This window comes from Mus caroli, chromosome 3 (assembly GCF_900094665.2).
Source record: "Mus caroli chromosome 3, CAROLI_EIJ_v1.1, whole genome shotgun sequence".
NCBI classification, from domain to species: Eukaryota; Metazoa; Chordata; class Mammalia; order Rodentia; family Muridae; genus Mus; species Mus caroli.
This window is the reverse complement of record NC_034572.1, coordinates 92,156,514-92,179,132: the sequence shown is the minus strand read 5'-3', so window position 1 is coordinate 92,179,132 and position 22,619 is coordinate 92,156,514. Positions and strand designations below refer to the sequence as shown.

General features: G+C 46.9%; 1 protein-coding gene across 2 annotated transcripts in view; it reads right to left on the bottom strand.

The window, feature by feature from the left end:
• Window positions 1–22,619, bottom strand: part of Notch2 (notch receptor 2) — a 170,818-nt gene that overhangs the window by 31,743 nt on the left and 116,456 nt on the right. For both annotated transcript variants that reach the window (XM_029475637.1, XM_021157432.2), the window contains exons 6-17: window positions 20,695–20,928; window positions 19,446–19,601; window positions 18,658–18,846; window positions 17,399–17,512; window positions 16,589–16,702; window positions 14,411–14,644; window positions 11,860–11,970; window positions 7,421–7,613; window positions 6,009–6,154; window positions 3,862–3,975; window positions 2,344–2,463; window positions 1,816–1,968 (exon numbers count right to left, since the gene is read on the bottom strand). In XM_029475637.1, the coding sequence (XP_029331497.1) occupies window positions 1,816–1,968; window positions 2,344–2,463; window positions 3,862–3,975; window positions 6,009–6,154; window positions 7,421–7,613; window positions 11,860–11,970; window positions 14,411–14,644; window positions 16,589–16,702; window positions 17,399–17,512; window positions 18,658–18,846; window positions 19,446–19,601; window positions 20,695–20,928 (1,878 nt within the window). The remainder of the gene's footprint in view (window positions 1–1,815; window positions 1,969–2,343; window positions 2,464–3,861; window positions 3,976–6,008; window positions 6,155–7,420; window positions 7,614–11,859; window positions 11,971–14,410; window positions 14,645–16,588; window positions 16,703–17,398; window positions 17,513–18,657; window positions 18,847–19,445; window positions 19,602–20,694; window positions 20,929–22,619) is intronic.

Sequence of the window (22,619 nt, the reverse complement as noted above, 5' to 3'; positions counted from 1 at the left end):
CAGGGACACAAAAAAGGGGCCAGTTCTGTTGAACCAAAGATGCAGGACCTCCATGATCCTGAGCAACAACAGGTTAACCAGGAGAAGTCCAGGTGAGGATACAATATTACTGATGTCACAGAAGCTGGAGGCCTCAAACCAGACCAATGACGGACTGTAATGAACATTTGCAAGTAAAGATGTGTGGACAAAGGAGTATACTGTGGGACACACTGTGACACACTACAGTTTCCATGAGGAGATGTTTTCTATGCCTTGGTTTTTCATTTGTTTGTGTGTGTGTGTGTGTGTTTTATTTTGGGAAGGAGGTTGCAAGGGTAATGGGGTGAATATGAAGGGATGGAGAGAAGCAGGATTGGGGTACATGATGTGAAACTCACAATCTATCAATAAAATAATAATAAAAAAATAATGTGGGATAAGGATTTCCATTATGAGAAAGAAGGAAGGAAGGAAGGAAGGGAGGGAGGGAGGGAGGGAGGGAGGAAGGAAGGAAGGAAGGAAGACTGAGCTAGCCATGGGGAGCAAGCCAGTAAGCAGCACTCCTCCATGGCCTCTACTTCAGCTCCTGCCTCCAGGTTCCCGCCCTAACTTCCACAGTAATGACTATAGTAGTACGATGAAATAAATCCTTCTCTCCCACATCACTTTCAGTCACAGTGTTCATCAGAGCACTAGAAACTTAACTAAGGCAGATGGAATCTCTGAAACACATTTCACCAAAGCTCAATCCAAACCAAACTAAAATAATCAAAAGTTAAGACTCAAAAAGAGTAAATCTTAAAAAAGATTTAAAAGTTGGCAATGATGATGATGATGATGATGATAAAGAGTTCATATCTTGCTGGTTTTGGGAGGAGTATACACCCACTATGCACAATATCTTTAAGAAGAAAGAGAAGGTAAACTCCTATCATAACATTTTTATCTATAATGCCTAAAAACTGGAAAAGCAAACAAGTAACAATAGCACAGGTCAAAATAATCCAAAAGTCTGAAATGCAAAGCTCTCCAAAGTCTGAAACCCTATGAGGGTCAGCATCATGTCACAAGAACAACTAAAATTCATCGCACAGTCAGCATTCAGATGCATTGAAAGAATTGCATCAAGTTACTTCGGTCTACTCATGCACGGTACATATGAAAGCATGAACACACCTCATGCTCCCACTTGGGTCACATCCCTAAGATGTGAATACTCTAAAACCAAAAGGCCTGGAATGGGTGAGCGTCCGATGCTCAGCCCTGAAGGCTGAGCATGCTCAATGTGCACAACCAGAGTGGAGACCACTCGGCAATAAGATGGAAGACACTAGTGGTGATATCGACATGAACCAGCCTGAAATATTACTGACAAGAGCATGCCTATATAGATGCATCTATATAAAGTATTAATTTATCTATGGTGGCAGAGGCTGGTCTGTGCTGGCGTGAGACAAGGAAGTAGAACAGGTGAAGCTATGGAGTGACTTTTAGAGGAACATTCATGATGGTTGATGGTTTTCTCTATCATTTTGCCAAAATTGGATGAATTTTACCAAGTATTAAAATACTTGTAGCTTTTGTATGTTTACTGCCTTCCAAAAATCTATGTTCTCACAAAGCTACCACAGCACTGTCCATAGTTTGTCAGCATTTAAGATGCTGTAGAGAGATGCTCTAAACAGATTCTACTATTTTGATTTCTAAAGACAGTAGCTTCAGAAGGAAGACTTAAAATTACTGGAGTGTGGGACATCGACGTCAGTGTAGGGAACATGGCCCTCCCTTGACTGAGTTTTCTCTCCCTGGGACCCAGAGGGCAGGTGTACTCACTGGCAAGGCAATCATTGATGTCCTCTTCACAGTCCATACCACTGAAGCCGGGAGGACACTCACACATGTAGCTGCCCTGAGTGTTATGGCAGACACCATTGTTCATACACGGCTTGGAGATACACTCATCAACGTCAACTGTACATCGTTTACCTATGAAGAAAGGAGAATGAATAGCCAGTCTTCGGAAGAAAATGCCCATAGAAATCAAGGCAGGGTGTAAGCTAAGGTGGGTGTGAGTTTCAGTACACTGTGAGCTTAGGGTGTTTCGATGCAGAAGGCCACCTGATTGGTCCGATGCAGGAGGTCCTTCAGAAACTCCTCCCAACTGCTACTCATAGCTTGAAACCCTTGGGCTGGAGGGTCTCAGCTACTTGAGGACTATAAAGATGGAATCTGGGAAGGTGTTTTATGAGCCCTTCCAGCTAGTAGCTCCTTCCAGAGATTACAGACGTCAGCATGGTCTCCCATGTCATCTGAGGGCCCGATGGCTTTGTTTAAAGTGCAGGATGCATCCAGCATCATTACCTTGCCAGCCAGGAGCACACAAGCAGCTGAAGCTCTCAAAATTGGGTGCCTCTTTACAAACAGCAGCATTCTCACACGGGTTTGGGGAACAGGGAGCCAACACTGTTTGGCAGTTCTTTCCTGGAAAACAAATGACAGTCTATGATAAAGAGTCAATTGAGGAAAAGACGGCATCCCGAGACGGCAAATACAGGTATGCTCAGAATCCCAGGCTACAGCAGCAACTGAGAGGTTCTAGCTTGGTGGGGTGCCATGACCCTTTAGTACAGTTCCTCATGCTGAGGTGACCCCAACCATAAAATTATTTCCATTGCTACTTTGTAACTGTGATTTTGCTGTGATTGTTATGAGTCCTAATGTAAATATCTGATGTGCAGGATATCTGATATGCACAGGACCCACAGGTTGAGAATCATTGCTCTAGGATCTGAGAGACACCTGCTCCTTCCAATATTGGCCCACTGCAGCTAATCTGGTGACCGTGGGCAGCTCGTTTATCTCTCTGAGACTTCCCTAGCATGTCCTCAGGAAGGATTTCTGTGGACTAAGTGGGAAGCACACTCTAAGTCCTGTCTAGCACCCTGTGAACTCTCAGTCTCTCTGCTGGCTGTTTCCTCCCCTGTTATCACTGGGGCCGGCTCTATACACTGTATACCTGCATCTCTGTTGCCAGGCAATCTCTACCGCTATCACCAGATGCTAACAGATGCCTGCCAGTGGGTGCTTCCTGCCTTAGAATACTGAATTCACACTTAGAGAAAAATTTAAATTAAAAATGATTCCACTAAAAAAAAGGATCAAGGTATGTTTTAAAACACATTTTGAGAAGGTGAATCGCAGACTCAATGCTTCAGTTCTTAGGATTGGCGGCAAGTGCCTTTACTTACTGGGGAAGTTTACAGGATATTGAGTTGTTTCTAAAGTCAAGTTACAACAAAGTCAACTTTAACAGTCATCTTAAAACTTTGTATTTAGAAAGAAAAACACATTACCATGAATTTTCTCAACAATTTTGTTACAATGTCAAAAGGATAGATGCCACTAGACCAAGTAGGCATCCGGTTCTAAATATCATACATAACTTTAAAACCCCAAAGAGTAAAACACAGGGCTGGAGGTGTAGGTCAGTCACAGAGCCCTTGAGGATGACCCACAATAGCATGGCTATGTCATCTAAAAGTTCACCCCAACATGGGTGGTGACTCAGGAGAGCTGTGCCCCTGAAGCTCACCGAACAACTTAACAGGAGAGAAGGAAGGGGCAATTGCTGAGAGAAGAATAAGTAAAAAAATGAAAACAACAACAACAAAACAATACTAAGGAGACACAGGCCCTGGGATCAACTCCCAGCACCAGAAAAACCAACAAACAAAAACCCAAACACTAAACAGCATAAAGGAAGGACGCCTCGGAGACCACGAGTGACACCAAACTGAGTCCTCAGAGCATCGTCACTTACCCAAGTCACAGGGCACCCCCCCCCCTCACTCCAGCCATGCTGGCACCTGCAGTACCCACCTGTGTAAGGCAACACGCAGTGGCAAGTGTAGCCACTGACGTCATCAAAGCAGGTTCCTTGGTTCAGACACGGGTTGGAGGCACACTCGTCTATATTCACCTGGCAGTTGTAGCCTGGAGGAGGAGGAGGAGAAACACATACACACTGAAACTGTCAGCCTCAGTTACTCACCAGCTCTCCTGGTGGTTGTGAAAATTAGAAGTCGCAGACGTGACACTCATTTCTTTGGGTCATGGGAGCACCTGCTCATTCATTTTAGTTTGATGGTTGGCCAAAACTGTGATGTGAGGGAGGGCCTGACTCAGGCCTAACGCTCCTCCTTATGGAACTGGATTCTGCATAATGAACTGAGCACTCGCTATGCTGAAAAGCATGCTGCTCTACCTAAACATGCACCCTTTAACGGGAAGTCTCTGGTTCGTCAGAAAAAAGGGCAAACTCATGAAGAAAAGTCCTGAAGTGCCTGCCCACTCTCACTGGTATAGTCTCTGCTATCAGTGAGCTAGGTTCCAAAGCCTTAAAAATGGTTCTCCTACTTCAAGGCAGAAAGTTTATTCCCACTAAAAGATCAAAAAGAAAAAGAACAGAGTAGGACTAAGGCAAGACCAGAATCCGCCCGTCTTTGCACTTCCAATGTGACCCAACAAGGACCATAAAGATGGCGAAGCCAGAGCACTGTGAGCAGAAGGGAGCAGGGAAATGGCGGGCTCAGAGGGGCTCACAGCTCACTGAACAAACAGGGTTTGATGGTATATTCTCATTTCCCATGAGATAGATGGTAAGTTACAGTGAGATTTAAAAAAAAAAAAAAGAAGAAGAAGAGAGGAGAGGAGGGGAGAGGAGAGGAGAGGAGAGGAGAGGAAAGAGCTTTGGAATCTACAAGTTTCCTGGAAAATGTAATAACATTAGTGTCTGATATAGAGACTTTCTAAATCTGTCTGGTGTCATCTTGGGGAAAAAAGTCTCCTTTCTCTGACATACCTGGTATGTGTGCTGGACAGTTATGTTACTGTGGTACACACTAAAGCTATCTGACAGATGGAACCTCAATAAATAAATGTGGGCAAACCTACAGAGCACTCCTTAATTAGTGATTGATGGCAGAGGGCCCAGTCATTATAGGTGGTGCCATTCCTGGGCTGGTGGTCCTGGGGTCTCTAAGCAGGCCGAGGAAGCCATGGGAGGCAAGGCAGCACTCTCCATGGCCTCTGCATCAGCTCCTGCCCCTTGGTTCCTGCCCTGTTTGAGTTCCGGTCCTGACTTCGTTCAATGATGAACAGTGACGTAGAAGTGTAAGCCAAATAAACCCTTTCCTCCCCAGCTTGCATTTGGTCATGGTGTTTCATCTGTTTAGGATTTTTTAGGGGTAGGATAGAGTGAGGATTCTTACAAATAAATAACAAGCTACTTGAAGGATGTCATTGTGTCTCTCTCCAGTTATCCTCCTGCACAAAACTGAGGGTGACTTAATACAATCTGTTAGAGTAATACTGTACAAGAAATAGAGTTTCACTTCGTGCTGATATTCAAAAAGCTCCCGATTTTGGAAGACTCCATGTTTGGAGTTAGGATTCTCAACCTGCAATCAAAATGAGTAGTTCTAAAAGATGCCAAAGTGTCAAACAGCCCAACTCGGGAAAAACTGACTGTAAAATATTGTTGAGACATGTTCCTCTACTATGTAGTTTCCCAAAAGAGCACAGGAAACTGAGTGTCCAGAATAGCTCATGTGTGAGGATTTGCTGGAAAGGTCCTGAGCACAGCACAGGGCCCGATCCGGTAAGTACAACACTCTCACCTCACTTCTGAGAAGCTTTTTATAGAATCAAGCCTTGGCCAGGAAGCTTACAATTACACAGACACTGGAACTTAGGTTGTCAGGCAGCACGTACCTTTACCCACACGCCCCTAAGTCGAGTCTTAACTGTTTAAGTATTATTGTCCCAACAATTTACCTCTCTGCTAAGCTGAAGGTAGAAAGACATCTACTCTTGTTTTTATTCCCCACATGTCTCAGAAATACTAACTGCTCAGCATGGTACTGTATTAGTCAACTAAAACAAAAAGAAATGGAAACCAATATGTGGACGGGTGTACCACAAGGGAAGACAAACAGCGGGTATAACAAGCCGGGCCTTCATTTCACCTTTGAACCCCTTTTTGCAGGTACACCTGTAGCCATTCACCAGGTTATTGCACGTTCCTCCATTCTGGCACGGGTTAGAAAGACACTCATTTTTGTCCACCTCACAGTTGACACCAACCCAGCCTGCATCGCAGAGGCACTTATAGCTGCAAGAAGAGAGAGGTATGACTATGCGGTCCAAAGGTACAACTGAGTCATAAGAGACACATAAGAGATAGGTGACAGTCAGTTTCACCTTTCCTTTTGTCTGGTATTTTGAGGACAGAGTCTCACTCTGTTGCCCAGGCTGGCCTAGAACCACTATGTGGTCTAGGCTTGCCGCAAACTCATGGCAATCCTCCCACTTAAGCCTCCCCAGTACAAAGATTACAGGAATTAGCTCATTTCTATATTCCTATGGATCTATACTGGAATCATCACCACATGGTAAGAGTCATGAATCCATCTAGTATATTCAGTTGGGAGACCTACGTAGTGCTTCCCTGGATCATGAGGAAGCTGGTGAATTGCAAACACAAGCTATGGCTTGTCAAATATACTGGGGCAATCTGAAGGAAACATGAACATGAAAAAGCTCAGAATCTCTAGTACAAAGTAGACATCAGAAAATAAGCCACTTAAGCCTGCTGAGGATTGACGGGAGTCTTAACAGGTCAGTCACACTTTCTTCAGACCAAAAAAAGCCAAAAAGCTGAAGATATCTGAAACACATATAATATCTGACTTCAACATCATTAGTACTTAAGTGTAATATCAGATCAGGCAGAGAAGGGGAGCTGGGAAGTGGGGGAAGGATGGAGAGAGAGTGGAGGAGGGGAGAGCCATGAAAGGGTGCTTTAAAGATTATCATGTTCTGGATCAGAAATCTAGCTTAAGCCAGTAAGAAAACGAAGTTATCTAACACACTCTCCATTCTTTTAGGCTTGAGGCATGGCCATGCCCCTCATAGTGTCTAAGACACTCTTGTTCTAAAACCATCACATGCCACACAACTCTGAGGGAATGCAGGCTGCAAATGCATTGTCCCAGGCTCCATGACAGAACAGGGATAGACGGTGTTAAGGTGCCTGTGGATCTAGAACACTCCTCAGATCTCAATCCTGTAGTATAAAACACAACTGCTCCATGCATGAATTCCTGGACCCTCCTGTGGGGTCCTCATTGATTACTTATGTAAAGGAGACAGCCCTTATTTCTCAAGTAAGCTCTCAGTCCTAGGAGACAGGCCAGCTTCTATAGACAAAGCGGTGATCTGAAAGACTTTGACACAGACCTTCAAAACCTTTACCTAAATATCAGGTCAAGTTCCCAACCGACAAACTGAAGCTATTGTGTTAGTGTTTCCTTCAGTTGGTTTTAAAGACCAACTGGGCCAATCAGTAACTACTAGCTAGCACAGGGCAGCTACTCACCCACTGAGACCTCCAGTACAGTTTCCGTGGATGCAGGGATTGCTCAGGCACTCGTTCACCTGTGAGTAGCAGCTGGGATGATGCGGTCCCTCGGGGCATATACACCGGAAACCATTCACATCATTGATGCACGTCGCACCCTTGCGACAGGGGTTGGAGGCACACTCATCAATGTCAATGTTGCACCTCTGCCCTGTAGAGGGGTCAGGGGCTATGTTACTCAAACTTAAATTCTCAAGGGACGGGGTTAGAACGATGAGACGCATATGCAGACACTCCACGGAGGCAGGCTGTAAGGTTCAAGGACTAACACGGAGAAGCATGTCACACCATGCAAGGAAGGCTCGAGGAGCACTTGCTATTAATAAGGAAGGGAAGTTACTAATGACAGCAGATCGAAGCCACAGCACTCTTGGGTAGACTGCATCTAGCTTAGAACTTCAGAACTTCATAGGCATTAAGGAGAACACCAGATGTCACCAGAGACAGCTGCCCTCCTGGCGCTGCGTGTGTGCGGGCAGAGCTCTGCCTCACATGCATTCTGTCACTTTTCCTCAGTCAAGGTTTTACATTTCTATCTCTAGTTAATCACAATTAGCTGGGATATGAATGGACTGCTAGTTTAATGTTAAACTGATTTTAAAAAATAGACACTTTGGTTTCATCCTTAGAGCAGAGCCAACTCACTTTCTTCCTCTGTAATAGTCTGTAAGCAAGCATTTACTGCCCTCCAGAAACTGAGAAAACACTTTGGTGACTCCCAGTCCAGACCAGTGGTTTTCAAACTTTACTGTACAAACGTCTCTTTGAAATGTGGTTTTATGGTCCAGTGGTTAAGAATGTTGACTGTTCATACTGAGGACCAGAGTTCAGTGCCCAGCGCCTATGTGAGATGGCTCGCCAGTGCTCAAATCCAGCTCAGGAAATCCAGTGTCCTCTTCTGGCCTTCATAGGCACCAGAAATAAACAAACAAACAAACAAACAAATGTATGTATGTATGTATGTATGTATGTTTTTTTTAAAACAGTGACAACAAATTTCTAGGCTGCACTGCCATAGACTATGATGGCCTGGCCTGCCAACCACATTTCATATGATTTATGTGGTTCAGACACCAGAGCCTCTAAAAATATAGGTACTGGCAGTACCTGAAATTGAAGTGGACATGGTCCTGCCAGAACACACCCACGGCTGAATTTTGAAGGCCTGTCTGCTATAGCCTTCATCACCGTTGTCTTATGCTGTTTATAATACTATGGACTAAGCATACAAATGTCTTTTTATATTTCTCATAGTTGAGAATTAACATGCTCCCTATAGTATTGGGAGTGAAATCTAACAACTATTATGAAGGAATTTATGAACGTCAAGAACACAGTGCTCCAAATCAGGTTTAAAGGTCTTTTTCTAAAATTAATTTAAGAAAGAATAACACTATATTTATTTAGTTCAAAAAGTTCCAAATAAAAGAGACACACCCTTTAAAGTAAGGCATTCGCAGGCTGCCAGCCTCCATGCACAGTGAACCATCTCTGGTGGCTCCTGTGGTAAAGACCCACAGTCTGGGATAGCTGCCATCTTCCTCTGTATGTCTTGCCTCAGTCTTCCAAGAGTTCAACATGAGCCACCTCATTCTTTTTAATCTTTTTTTTTTTCTGTTTCTTTTTCTTTTGTTGTGGTACTGGGGATAAAACTTAGGATCTGCAAGCACTCATCCCAGCCCCTCATTTGCCTTTAAACAATTTCAAAGATAAAGTTTTAAGCCATTTTTTGATATGCATTTGCACCATCCCTACTTGTGCAGCCTGTGTGTAGGTTGGTAGCTACTTCTGTAGTGTTCTTCCGTAGTTGTCACACAGTATCCACTGGGTATCAGAAATGGCTAGTGTCAGCTCTGCACCTTGTGGGGCTAAGCGTTGATCAACATGAGAATTACTGCATGTTTCTTACTATTTACAGTAAATTAGTTGGTGTATAATAGATGACAGCGTGCTGCAGTGTGGACCTCGGGTTCTAGGCTGGATATGACAGCATGCTGCAGTGTGGACCATGGGTCTAGGCTGGACAGCAGAAATAGTCTATTCATTTGCCAATGTGTCCTGAGAACTTCTCCTGAGATAACTACTGCCAAAGGATGAGAAAGAGGGTCCCAGCCCTGGGAGGAGTGCATGTGCTCTCTGTAGCTCACTGGCTTATCTAGACCATCTCTGCAGCCATATTCATTAACTGAGCACTGCACAACTCCATTTATGGATAGTGAGGAAATTTAGGAAGACAGTAGATCTGGGGTAGACTGGGCTTTTTGTTTGTTTTTGGTTTGTTTTACTTTTTGGGCTCTGTTGTTCTTGTAGTTTTGGTTTAGTTTCTGGTACTTGGGTTGGAACCCAGGGCCTCATGCATGCTGGGTAAGCACTCTACTACTGCGCGTGCTCTCTCTGCCCCGTTTTTGTTGTTTGCTTTTGTTGTTTGCTTTTTCACTTTTCATTCTGAAACAAGCTCTTACGAAGTTGTGCAGCTGACTTGAATTCAGTCCATGGTCCAGGCAGACCTTGGACTTGTTGGCCATCCTGCATGAGCTTCCACAACAGCTAGGATTATGGGTGTCTGCCACCAGGCTGTAACCCAAACACCACCAGGGGCTTTAGAAAATGGAAAGGAGTTTGTAGGATCACATGATGCCTGACTTTCTCCCATGTAATCAGAACATGTAGAGCTCCTGGGAGAATAAGGAACAGCCGTAGGAAGAGAAGAGACAAAGGCCTCCCTCGGATATTCTAAAGCTCCTTTGAAAACGGCAGGGGAAATGATTAAAATAAAATAGAAGGAAAAGCCCAAATACTTCACAGTTATGGCTCATGACTCTTGGACGTTTCCAGCAACAGATTTACAAAACAGCCTCTTGGACCAGAAAACAGTTCCCAAGAAGGGGGCACCACCCAGCAACCAAAACATTCCATCTCTTGGTTATGTGGTTTCATGCTACACCTTATGTTTATTTTAGAGTATTTTTAGTCTATGTGGCCCCTCTTTGACCCCGTTGATTTACTAAATGTTAAAAACAGACAGAATATGATTCACTGACATTTAAAAAAACTAAAACCGGTGAGAAGCCTTACATAAAACCCAGAAGAAACCGTAACAGGCTCCCCTTTGGCCATATAATGGGAATGAGCCTGGGCTCTGGCGTCAGCAGACGCCCGCCTGGGAAAGACCCCTGATTGCAGGGCACTGGGAATATCACCCTGCATCTCCGCTCTCTGCCCTCTCCTCAATACCACAGGAACAGTAGCATCTGTGCCAACTAAGTGAGATGAGACAGCATCTTTGGTTCCTAGCTCAGAATAAGCCGTTCATACAAATTAGGCATTCTCTTCCTGTTACACTTAACAGGTCTGTGTATTTAGTCAGCTCCCACGTATTTGAGAGAACAGCTTTCAGGATGCCCAAATTCATCGGGCTACCTCAGTGGGTCGGGGCATGAAACCTTCACCACACTGGCGTCTCAGTCACCAAGAAGAACTGAGATCCACCAAGGCCACAAAAGTTCCTGACATGTCATACCGCTGGCATAGAGAAACTGAGTACCTAGCACTCTCTTCACCTGGCTCTGACTGTCCTTAGGCTCTGCCAAAAGCTCTGAAGTGGGCTGTACACCTGAGGAGAAGATAACCATAGGGCAGTTACTAAAGGGTAATATTATATATGTCTGCACATGTGTGGCAATGTCCAGAAAGAGCAGAACACACAGTGTATCCTAACAATGGGACTGTCGCCGATATGAGGTGCCAGTGAGGGCCCAGGCTTCCTCTGGAGCCTCGACAATAATTTTTCCAGAAACGTAAATGACAAAGTTAATATTAACAAGGAAAAGGAAGAAGAATGTGTGGATTATACTTCACCTATGGACACATGTGCAAACTCTCTAGGTTCATACCTAAGGAAGAGTCACAATGCAGAATAATTCTAATCTACTTTCTTTTCATGGGCAAAAAGATCTTGCTCACTGTAGACAAACTATGTGGTGGTCTCCTCAAGTTATGCCCTCCCCAAACAGGCTCCCGGGAGAGGCAAGACCCCAGGGTGAGCAGCCAGTGTTTTCATGCACGTTTACCTTGGACACAGCTTTACAGAAGGCACTGGCCTCTGCCTGCACGGAAGCAAAGGTGGCTTTGCAGGCATTAACCCAAGCACGGGGATGGAAAGTTACCGTCTGCTAGGAAGTCTCAAGGAACAAGACACACGTGACCTGAAACGCTAAAGGAAAGGCTGTGTTTCCACTTAGGAAGGTCTGGAACAGAAAGAGGAGTACAGAGCAGACTGCAAACCTTCCAGAGACGATAAGAAACAGGAAACAGGTGAAAAAGTGATTTTCACGGAGGGACCCCTTTCCCAGCTTGATGGAGCTGAAGGAGGCCCCTCCAAAGACAAGGAGTGTTACCTGTGAATCCCGGAGAGCACACACAACTGTAACGATTGATGCCGTCCACACAGACTCCGTGCATACAAGGGTTGCTGGCACAGTCATCAAAATTAATTTCACAATTAAGGCCTGTAAAGAGACCCAGAGAAATGATTCTGTGTTACCACAGGAATGTCAGCACTTCCGCCTGTGGTGCTACTCAGTCAGAAGTCTGTAGGGGATCCAGGCCATCCGAACAGAACAAAGTAACGCATCGCCAAGTACAGTCCACAGAAGCCAGGACTGAGAAGCCAGGAGGACTGGATTACTCATACTTAGCCATGATTTGTCCCTTCTTCTCTGTTGTCATGGAAACGGTACAAAGGCAATATAGGCAAAACTGTCAGCATCTCTGCCAGGATCCAGGCTGCAGGCCCCAACCAGATGGACACATATCTACATACCCACAGCCAAACAGACACATGCCCGCTTCATGGCTTTCGTGAAGACAATAAAATCTGTCACTGTGTAACTTGTTAACTCTCAGCCCTCAGGTTGAGAGAGCGTCACAGCCAGGAGGAGCAGCCATGGCCTGAACCATGAACTGAAACAGCGGCAGCCTACCATTCTAGAATCCCATTTTAACTAAAACAAAACAAACAAGAAAACATACTGCATTCATTAAAGTGCATCTAAGCAAGCTATGTGGGGTCCATAGACTGTTTTGTGGTATAAAAAGTGTAAAAGTAAAAACTCATGTAAGAATACAGATAAAGCTCCTAGACCAAATGTCACCATTTGAGTCACTCACCAACCGTCCTATCTGTAAGTGATCAGATATTTGTTAATAATTACTACCTCTATGCTAGCTCCAGAATGTCATGCAGCCTTCCTATGTTGTTGAGGCTAACCACAATGACCATTAACGAGAGACAAGTTTCCATATTCCTGTATGCAGGAGTGGGCCTTCTAGCCTCTGGCCCCCAGTCCATGAAGCCCTAGCATGCCAGTACAGCTCCAGTCCCTGGGGTCCTGGTTCAGCTGAGCTGCCCACAAGCATCTACACCGGCAGAGCAGCCCTCTGGGGCCTCAGGTCTGCAGCTCTCCTCTGCCAAGGTCTGGGGTTCTACTGTTTCTTAGAGCCCACAGAGACTTCTATGCTGTTGCTGAATTGGCTGCTTTTCTGTTTTCTCTTCCTTATGCTAGATCAAGCCATTTTAGGTGACTTGAAACTCAAGAGAACTAATTATTTCAAGAGTTTATCATTATAAAGGACAGATGAGAGAAGACCCTAACAGTGAGCGAGCGCCCAGACAGTGGGAACCACAGGAACGGTGAGCAAGCTGTGATGATTCCTTCCTTCCAAACATCAAACTGCCAACAGAGACTGCATGATACCTGGATCAGAAATCGTGACTCCATGACAGTCTATCCACACTGTCCCCTAAATGGACTTTCCAGCCAGGCTGGCAGCATCCGCCAGCTCCTTTCTACTGAACACAGACCAGCAAGTCTGTATGTTGCCTGCAGCTCTTTGCTCTAACTCTTCAAACAGCTGCAGCAATGGGTCTGGCCTCCCTCTGCATGCTGCCTGCTGCAAACCATGAATATTAACTTCTTGCCTCTGTTCCCGAAGGAAAGTCTACCTGATACACTCTGGCACAAGGATATAATCCCCAGAGGAAAATAAGTTCTTGCCAACCCACCACTCGCCAGGTTTCCAGCGTGTTTGTTACAATGAGGGAGACAGCAAGCCTAACACAGCCCCTCCATTCTAAAGGCCCCTATTCAACTGCTTGTAAATCTCTCACTTTTCCTTCGTACTGCAATTTCTCATGTCTGGGGACCAGCCCGGAAGCAAATTGCTTTTGGAAGGTTTCACAAAGCTCTATTCAGTCCTTTGAGGGAGTTATCTAAATGTGGGGAGGGGACCCACATTCTCAGCTGTGAAGGCATGGGATGTTTTTCGTATGCTTGAGCAATTCAAAAAGGACTTTGTTTTCAAACTTGGCATGTGTGAGGCCCTGGATGAAGACCAGGACCTTTGACAAGTTTGAAGAAATGGATTTGAAGGAACACAATAAAATCAGGGCAGCTCCCCACTCCCCTACCTCTGCCCCCTCCATAGGCCGACTTCCTTAAGTCCAGGATGAGCCCCTACAAATCACCCCGTGTATCCAGTAGGCCCTCTGCTCCGAAAGGCTCACACTGGTTAATCTTCCACTCAGACATTTCCCTTTGATCTCTCACAGTATCCCTCTGTCTCCAGCTAAAGCTGTGTCCAAGATCGTTCCTCTCACAGGTAAAATGGAATTCTGGGAAATCTGGGAAATGCAGCTGCCCAGTGAACTAGCTCCAGAGCTCATGATAGGACAGAGCAGGCCCTCGTAGCAAGCATCCTCCCTCCAGGCTCAGGTGGCCTGTGAGGAGCCTGAGGCATTTGACTTTGCAACTACCAAGGTCTTACCTTTGCCTGAAATTCCTGAGGCCCCACCAGACACAGAGCAGGAAGAAAGCTGTCACTTTTAGCTGACAATGCCAAAGAGCAGGCCCTGGATGGAGGGACTGAGGGAAGGAGGGACTGTCCTACCTGATGTGCCTGGTTGGCAGTTGCACTGGTAACCATTCACCAGGTCAATGCAGCGTCCATCGTTCAAGCAAGGGCTGCTGTAGCATTCGTCAATCTGGTCACTACAGATGGCTCCCATGTACCCAGGGTTGCAGATGCAGGTGTAGGAGTCAATCCCATCCTGGCACTGGCCATGGTGGCAAGGATCTGGGTCACAGTTGTCGATGTTCTCATCACACAATATGCCAGTGAAACCTGCAGAAGGAATTTTAGTGAGGAGCCTTTGAAACCAGGGAGCACGCTGAGTCTACACCCAAAGGCGGCCTGCCCAGCCGCCCTGCACGCCCCACATCTGGAGCAATCTTCACAGCTGGCTTTGAGCAGTGGCCTTGCCTGCCTGAGTTAGAATTCGAGCTTGGGAACCCCGTGCTCACAGATGTGGAGTCTGCAGAGTGGATCTGCCCCTGTGCCTGAGCCTGGGGTCTGCTGCGCTCTTCTCAGGGCACTTGCTTCCTGGCCTGCAGGGAAGGAAGGCACTCCACACTTCCTCCTTGCATGCTGCCTCTGAACAGCTCTCCTCCCAACACACAGGCACTGACTATGACTTCACATATTCCGTCTTACAGATCTGAGTCTGGAGAACAGAGATGGAGTCTCAGAGCCTGTCCAAGAGTGTTGTGCTACTAATTTCTAAATAGGTACTCATTAAATAAAATGAATGATCCACTTGTGACCCTCTGAAAGACAATGAGAGAAGTAAGCATCCCACAACTGAGGTATAACTTGGTCCATGTCCCACCTCTTCCTAAAAAGGGTCCAAGGAGGTCTTTCCTCCTTTTTATTGTTTAAACTTATTTTTTAAACTATTATTTTTCAAATGGGTGGTGTGGGTGTGTACATAGCAGTCATGTGGAAGTCAGGGGACAACTTTTGGGAGTAGGTTCCCTCCTTGCTCCCCGAGGTATGGGAGTTGAATTCATGTTTTTAGGTGTGTGCGGCAGGTGTTATCACCCACTGAGCACCTCAGCACCCTCCTGTCCCTTAAACATGAGATCTAGGACTTAAACCTCACTACCGTGAAGTCATGATCCACAGAAGCAGGCTAGAAACGTCTAGAGCATCTCCAACAGGAGGCAACGTTCCTACGAGGAAAAGGCAGCTCAGCAGAGTCCACACCTACAACAGACATCAGCTCTGCACCACTATGGGAACAGAGTGTACTTTCCTGAGACCTGAGAAAATCAGAGGCACAAGGCCTACATGCTAAGAACCTGTTTCTAACTTATGCTCTGACTTTACTCATGACTTTGAGTGTCTGCCTGCCTATATGTATGCATGCGAACTGTGTGTGTGTGTGTGTGTGTGTGTGTGTGTGTTTGTGTGTGTGTGTGTGTGTGTGTGTGTGTGTGTGTTTGTGTGTGTGTGTGGTGCCCATAGAGGCCAGAAGAGGGTGTCAGATTCCCTGAGACTGGAGTTACAGATGGTTGGAACCTGCTATGTGGGTGCTGAGAACCAACCCCAGGTCCTCTGCACGAGCAGCAAATGCTCTTGCTCCAGCCCTCTCTCCCTATAGCTTCTATCTCAGAATCACATAAGGAAGAGGTTTCCTTTTTGAATGGTTTAAGGCTTTCTCCATATTGATGAGCCATGCATCTGCACAGCAAGTGTGCTGTATTCAGCTCAATAAAGCCCATTCCCATGTGAGAAATATGATCCAAGACCCAGAAATGTGTTACCAAAGCTTCTCAGGATACAGAATCAGATCATGCAGGGAGCACCTTCCTAGAGAGAGACACAGCCAACTCTCAAGGACATCTGTATTTGCACCGCACAAAGGTTGGACTCAGGAGACGCAGAGAGACCCTGTAGAGAGCCTCAGTGAAGAACAGATTTCTTCTAGAATTCTCCTATTCCCAAGGAACCAGGGAAGCAAGCTAGAAGCTCACTGCTTCCCAAACCCTGTCCATAAACACACAGACACCAGCTGAACATGGGGGCAGAACTACTGTGTGGTGACAACGAGGCGGCGTAAGAACTGTAAGAGCAGCAGGAGGTCTGCAGCGAAAGCTCTAGCATGAGCCAGCCCCTGGCTGTTAGAGGAGGGTGGCACCCTTTACGCTCTACCTCTGAGCAGCTAGGGGAAGACAGTCGCCTTGCCCACAGAGGGGCCTCAAAGGGATGGGAGGGGCTGACACTTACCTGTGGCACACTGGCATTCATAGCCATTTGGGTGATCGATGCACTTGGCCCCGTTCAGGCAGGGAGTACTGGAGCAGTCATCAATGTCGATCTGGCACACTGGTCCTGTGAAGCCTGGAAGAGGTACCGAGGTGACACATATCAGAGACTGACCCATCTTCCTTTACTGAAACAGTGGGTTGAATCACTGGCCTAGCATACGCCAAGGGGTCACCAAGGCAAAGCTCAGAGGTCAGAGGTACTGGGGTTCTACCCCTGACTCTCAGGTCCATCTCCAGGGGAAGCAAGAGGAACTGAGACACTACTGAAAGATGGAGTCTCAAACCAGTAACCGTATCCCCAGACTGAAAAGATCTTCACTTTGGAGATTAAGTAGAAAAGCCACTGTCCACAGCAGACAGCTGGCATGCCTTCAACATCAGCAGAGGCACAGGACCTTGGAAAAAAGTCTGATGTGTGTTGCTGGCCTGGACTTAATGGAATAAAATGTCTTGGGATTTAGGAATATGACTCATGAGGAAAAAATAAAACCCTGCGCTTCTGTGAGGTGCGAGCACTCTGAATTATACACACAGACAGGGAGGTCAGGGGCCATTCGAGAACAGACTTGGACTTAAGGCCACAAAAGTCTTGGAAGACATGCTGGCTGAAACAGTTCCCCACCTCAGCATATACAAAGTCTCTTCCCAAGTAGCCACTTTAATGACTTCCTCATGCTCAGCCCACACACACTCGCTCCCCCTCCCCTTCCTGTGGTCAGCTGGCTTGGGGTTTTGGAGAGCACAGGGGCAGGTGGCGGCGGGCGCTTACCAGGGGGACACAGACACTGGAAGCGGTTGACTTTGTCCACACACTGCCCGTTGTTCACACACGGGTTGCTCTGGCATTCATTCACCTCCAGCTCACAATGCACACCTTTGAAACCTGCACAAATGGACCACACATGCGGTTCAGACAGAAATAAAGGGGCATTCCAGCCAAGAAAGCAAAAAAAGTGCAGAGAGCGCTAAAAACCTCGGCAAGCATGAGCAGCTTTTCAAAGAAAGAGAGTCTTCGCTAGGATAGAGTAGCCGCTGTGGTGGACAAAACATAGATGCCGTAAGACACTTTTGCCAATGTGAGGAAGAGGCAGGGTTGGTATGGTACGGGTGTGAAATCCCCTCCCAGGCTCATGTGCCTGAACACCCAGTCCCAGCTGGTGCAGTGTGAGGCGGCGAGGACAGCTGTGGGAGAGAGATGGGGCCTAGCTGGTAGACTGGCAATGGGACCTTAGGACAATAGTTAGCTTTGCTTTTGTTTCTGTTATCTCTGCTTCCTAACCCACCAAAATATGAGGAGCTGCAGCCTCATGTCCTACCCCACGTCTTCCTCTGCCACGATGGACTGACTTGCCTGTGGGACTTTAATTCGTTCTGTCAGGTACATCACCACAGCGACAAGAAAAAAGACCAATACAAGGTACACCCCAGGACACAGCATGCAAACCAAGACTCCCACATTTTGGACAACTTCTAGTTTCTGGACCCCTTCCCCACTGCCTTCCTAAGACCAACTGAAGTGGTGCAACTTAGGGTTCCGGTCAGGACTGGGAGGAGCTCCTTCTGAGGCTAGGGTGCTGGCTTCCATCATTAACAGAACAGCTGACCTGTGCTGTCACGGCATTCTGTTTTTGTCCACTGAGGAGTCACTCCAGGACACAACTGAGCTAGGGTCTCATTCTGGGTAAGCAGCAGATGCCTGCATTAAGTGTGGCTAACGACTAGCTCTGTAAGTGAGATGGGATGACACATGGGATCCAGCAGAGCATCAGGACACTCCATGTTTAGAGAGTTCTGGTGGGAAACGGCTCCGGAGACTTCCCACTGTGTGAAGCTGGAGCCTGAGGTGGAGCTCCTGTCTGACTTGGTCTGCTCTGCTCTGACCACCCCAGTTGTCTCCTACTTTCTCTGCAATCATGGGGCTTGCAGGGGTCCTGGGCTCAGCTCTGCTCAGTCAGCTGGGAAACTCCACGCTGGCTCAGTGCATGGAGTCAGTGAGTCCTGTCAGCACAGCTGACCAGCCCTCCTCACCTGGCATGCACAGACAGGTGAAGCCTCCGATCTTATCCAGGCAGGTGGCATCGTTCTGGCAGGGGTCTGAATGACACTCGTTGATGTCCATCTCACAGCGAGGCCCTGCGTAGCCCTTCAAACACTCACAGTGGAAGGCGCCATCTGTATTCACACACTTTCCTGCATGCTCACAAGGGTTACTGTTGGCTGTAACACATAAGAACCAGTTACCAGGACCAAGCGCTTGCCAGAGTTCCCACAAAGATAGATAACACAGGGCAATCTGGAATCTACAACACAAGGCCCCACTTTAAACAAGATCACTCTGTTTTCAGGTTTATTTGTTAATTTATAAGAAGAAATGACAAGAGTGATCTCCAAATGTGTGCTGTTTTTTTAAACTCTTACTGAGGTAGGACTTTATATTAATTTTATTTATCTATTTTTAGCTATGTGCATGTATATATGTCTGAAACCAGAAGATGAGGTCATATTCCCTGGAGCTGGAGTTGCAAGGAATTGTGAGCTGCCTGATGTGGGTGCTAGGAACTGAACTTGGATCCTCTGCAAACATAGTACAAAATTAACAGCTGAGCCATCATCCCAGCTCAGGAGCGTCTATTAAGAGTCAAGTCTAGACTTGCCGTTGCACTGAATTCCCAGAATGCATGTACAGTAAAGGTTGATTGTAAATTACGTGTGTAGCCCAGGAAAAAGAAATTCAGGTTTGGGTGTAACAGTTGCTAACGTGCAGCACTTTCTGAGCCGACATCCCTCCAAGTCTAGAAGAGATGCCAGACACTCACCCATAGCACACTCATCCACGTCTTCTGTGCAGTCAGCGCCCTTGTAGCCCTGTGGGCAGGTGCAAATGTACTGCCCGTTCAGGGGGTTGGTGTCACACAGCGCCCCCTTGTGACAAGGGTTGCTGATACAAGCATCATCCAGATGGCACAGGAGACCTGTCTCAGGGTAGAGCGAGAGACACACACAAAATCTCTCTTAGAGAAATGCTTTTTCTTGTCAAAAGCAGGAGAACCAAACAAACCAATCAAGACCCGGAGGCAACATTGCCTTCACCTGATTCTACACTAGGGACATGCCACAGCCCTCAGCTGCCGCTGACAACCTGGGCGTAGGCGAGCGCTCTGTGCCAGAGCTCTCAGGGCCGGGCATGTATTTGTGGAGGAACACAGGAAAATGGAGATATCCTGTGGAGAGTACCAGCATTAGCAAACAAAAATTGCAGGTGTCCAGTTAAATCTGGATTTCTGGTAAGTATTCATGTAAGTATGTGTCAAATACTCTGTGCTTCCAGTGTTTGATCCAGCATCTTCCGTCTCCAGTGTCACACTCCCGAGTGAGCAGGGGCTCGCTGGCATCTCACTAGCCTCGGAGCTGAGCACCACCTGTCTATTCTCCAGCACCCAAGGAGTCACATCAGCACATTCCTGGATCAGGTGCCAGGGGAAGGGGGATGGGGACCTGCCAAGTGCCCAGGCATGAGGAAGCGAAGCAGGGAGGCATTAGGCTCCCTGCTCTGCAGAGTTCTGGTGGGAACCGGATTTTCCAGTCTGCAATTGGCCAAGACTTCTTCCACAAAGCTAGAGGTGTGGCTTTGGGAAGGCAGAAACAAAAGGATGTCTCAAGACTGCCAGGTACAGGTTTCTTGACTGAGCTCTCTTCTGCTAGTGGGTTTGCCTGCAGTGCTCGGCCACTCCTAAAACTAGATGCTGTCCAGAAAACAAGGTGACCTGTGCCCTCTAAAGAGTTCTTCCTAAGAGACTCCTAGAGGCACACTCTTCTGAATCAATGGGTATTTCATTTAAACTGTCTTCCTGAGTCCACGGATTGGCCATCTAGTCTGGATTTCTGAGGTGCTTCTCCGGCCAGAGTCTTGGGGAATTAATTCTACTGGAACAGAATGTCTAGGGAAGATGATTGCGCTTCACTACCAGACTGCATTCCAGAATGGTCCTCAGAGGTGCCATAGAGGCCAGAGTGTGCACACTCCGGCCTCCGCCACCTCTAGCTCAGCTGTGCTGTTGGTCTTACCCGCCTTTCCCTCCGGACACAGGCAGGAGAAGGAGGCCACTCGGTCAATGCAGGTGGACCCTGGAGTGCAGGAAGCATAGGCACAGTCATCGATGTTCTCGCTGCAGTCATCTCCGCTCCAGCCGTTCACACACACGCAGCCATAGCCTCCGTTTCGGTTGGTGCAGGTGCCTCCATTCTGACAAGCGTTGGGCTGCAACAGACACTCGTCCACATCTTCTGTGCAGAACTGCCCTGTGTGGGGGGAAAGATGCTGGGTTAGGACCCTCAGGTCATAAATGATTGGCATCTAACAGCCCTTCACTGAGCTGCCTGAGCCTGATGGAAATGGTACCTACAGCAATCTGTGTCCTCTTATGAAATTTAAGGTGACCCTGAGTTATCCAACACTTATCAGAACAGAAATGGCCTTTCTCGAAGCTCTGGCAACATGAAAACCTATCCAGCTAGCCAAACTCTGTAGGTGCCTTGTCTTAGCTAAATTCTTGGGCCAAGAAATAGAAAAGTAGGGCTAGAGAGGCTGCTCAGTCATTCAGAGCACTCACTGGCCACTCTCTGAGAGACCAGGGTTTGATTCCCAGCACCCACAAAGTGGCTTCACAGCTGTGTGTAACTCAGCTCCGGGGGATCTGATGCCCTCTTCTGGCCTCTGAGGGTTTACATGTGGTGCACAGACATACATGCAAACAAATACACATAAAAAGAGAGGAAAGAAGGAGGGAGGGAGGGAAGGAAGGGAGAAGGAAAGGAGAGAGGAAGGAAAGAATGCAAGCAGGTAAGCAATTGAAAGTGGACAGAGCAAGGAGAGACATGGATGGTGCTTGTGTCAGTGCCCTGGCTTCCACACGGTAGACACATCTCACATAGCAAAGACCACTAGGAAAGGGTCCCGGGTATCTCTCATGAATTCTCCCAAAACAGACTGTAACATTTTTAAAAGTAAGGATGAACAAGAATAAACAAAAGCCTCCATAAAGTACAGATGTGAAAGAAAAAGCCACAAAGAATGAAAATGGAGCACAGCGTCTCACCCCAGGGGCACGGTCCACCCAAGTGTCTCACCCCAGGGGCACAGTTCACCCAAGTGTTTCACCCCAGAGGCACAGTCCACCCAGGTGTCTCACCCCAGAGGCACAGTCCACCCAGGTGTCTCACCCCAGGGGCACGGTCCAACCAAGTGTCTCACCCAAGGGGCACGGTTCACCCAAGGGTCTCACCCCAGAGGCACAGTCCACCCAATGCCCCAGGAGCTGAGTGAGGCCCACTGTGTCGTCCGACAGAACACTGAAGGACCACTGCTGGGTATGTGCTCCTACAGATGAGCTATGAATGCCGGCTACCATGGGGACTGAACTGCTGGAAGGGTCCTCGGCACAGAATGAGGGAATGTTTTGTGTTCCTTACAACAAAGCAGTTTAGTCTCAGACCACCTGGATTATAAACAAATTAATAAACTGGTCTTCTTGGAACTATTTTAAAACCAGTTTTTTCTTCAAAGGCTATTAAAATTAGACTATCTAAATTCTCCAAACCATAACAAATTCTAAAACCAAACAACAACAAAAAGTCATTCATTCCCCCTTTGTAAGTAAATAAATAAACCGTCAATGATCAATTGAAGGGGACATTCTGATTAGGAATCTACTTATGAAAAAAAAGCATAGAATGCTTGAATTTTAAAAATACTAAAGCCAGTTGGTCCTGGTGGCACATGCCTTTAATTCCACCACTTGGGAGGCAGAGGCAGGCAGATTTCTGGGAGTTTGAGGCCAGCCTGGTCCACAAAGCGAGCCCAGGACAGCCAGGGCTATTACACAGAGAAACCCTGTCTCCAAAGCTAATTTATTAATTTATTAGATTAATTTTAATGAATTAAAAAATACTAAAGCTCCCCACAGTCCCCGGAATACCTCCTAAGTCATATA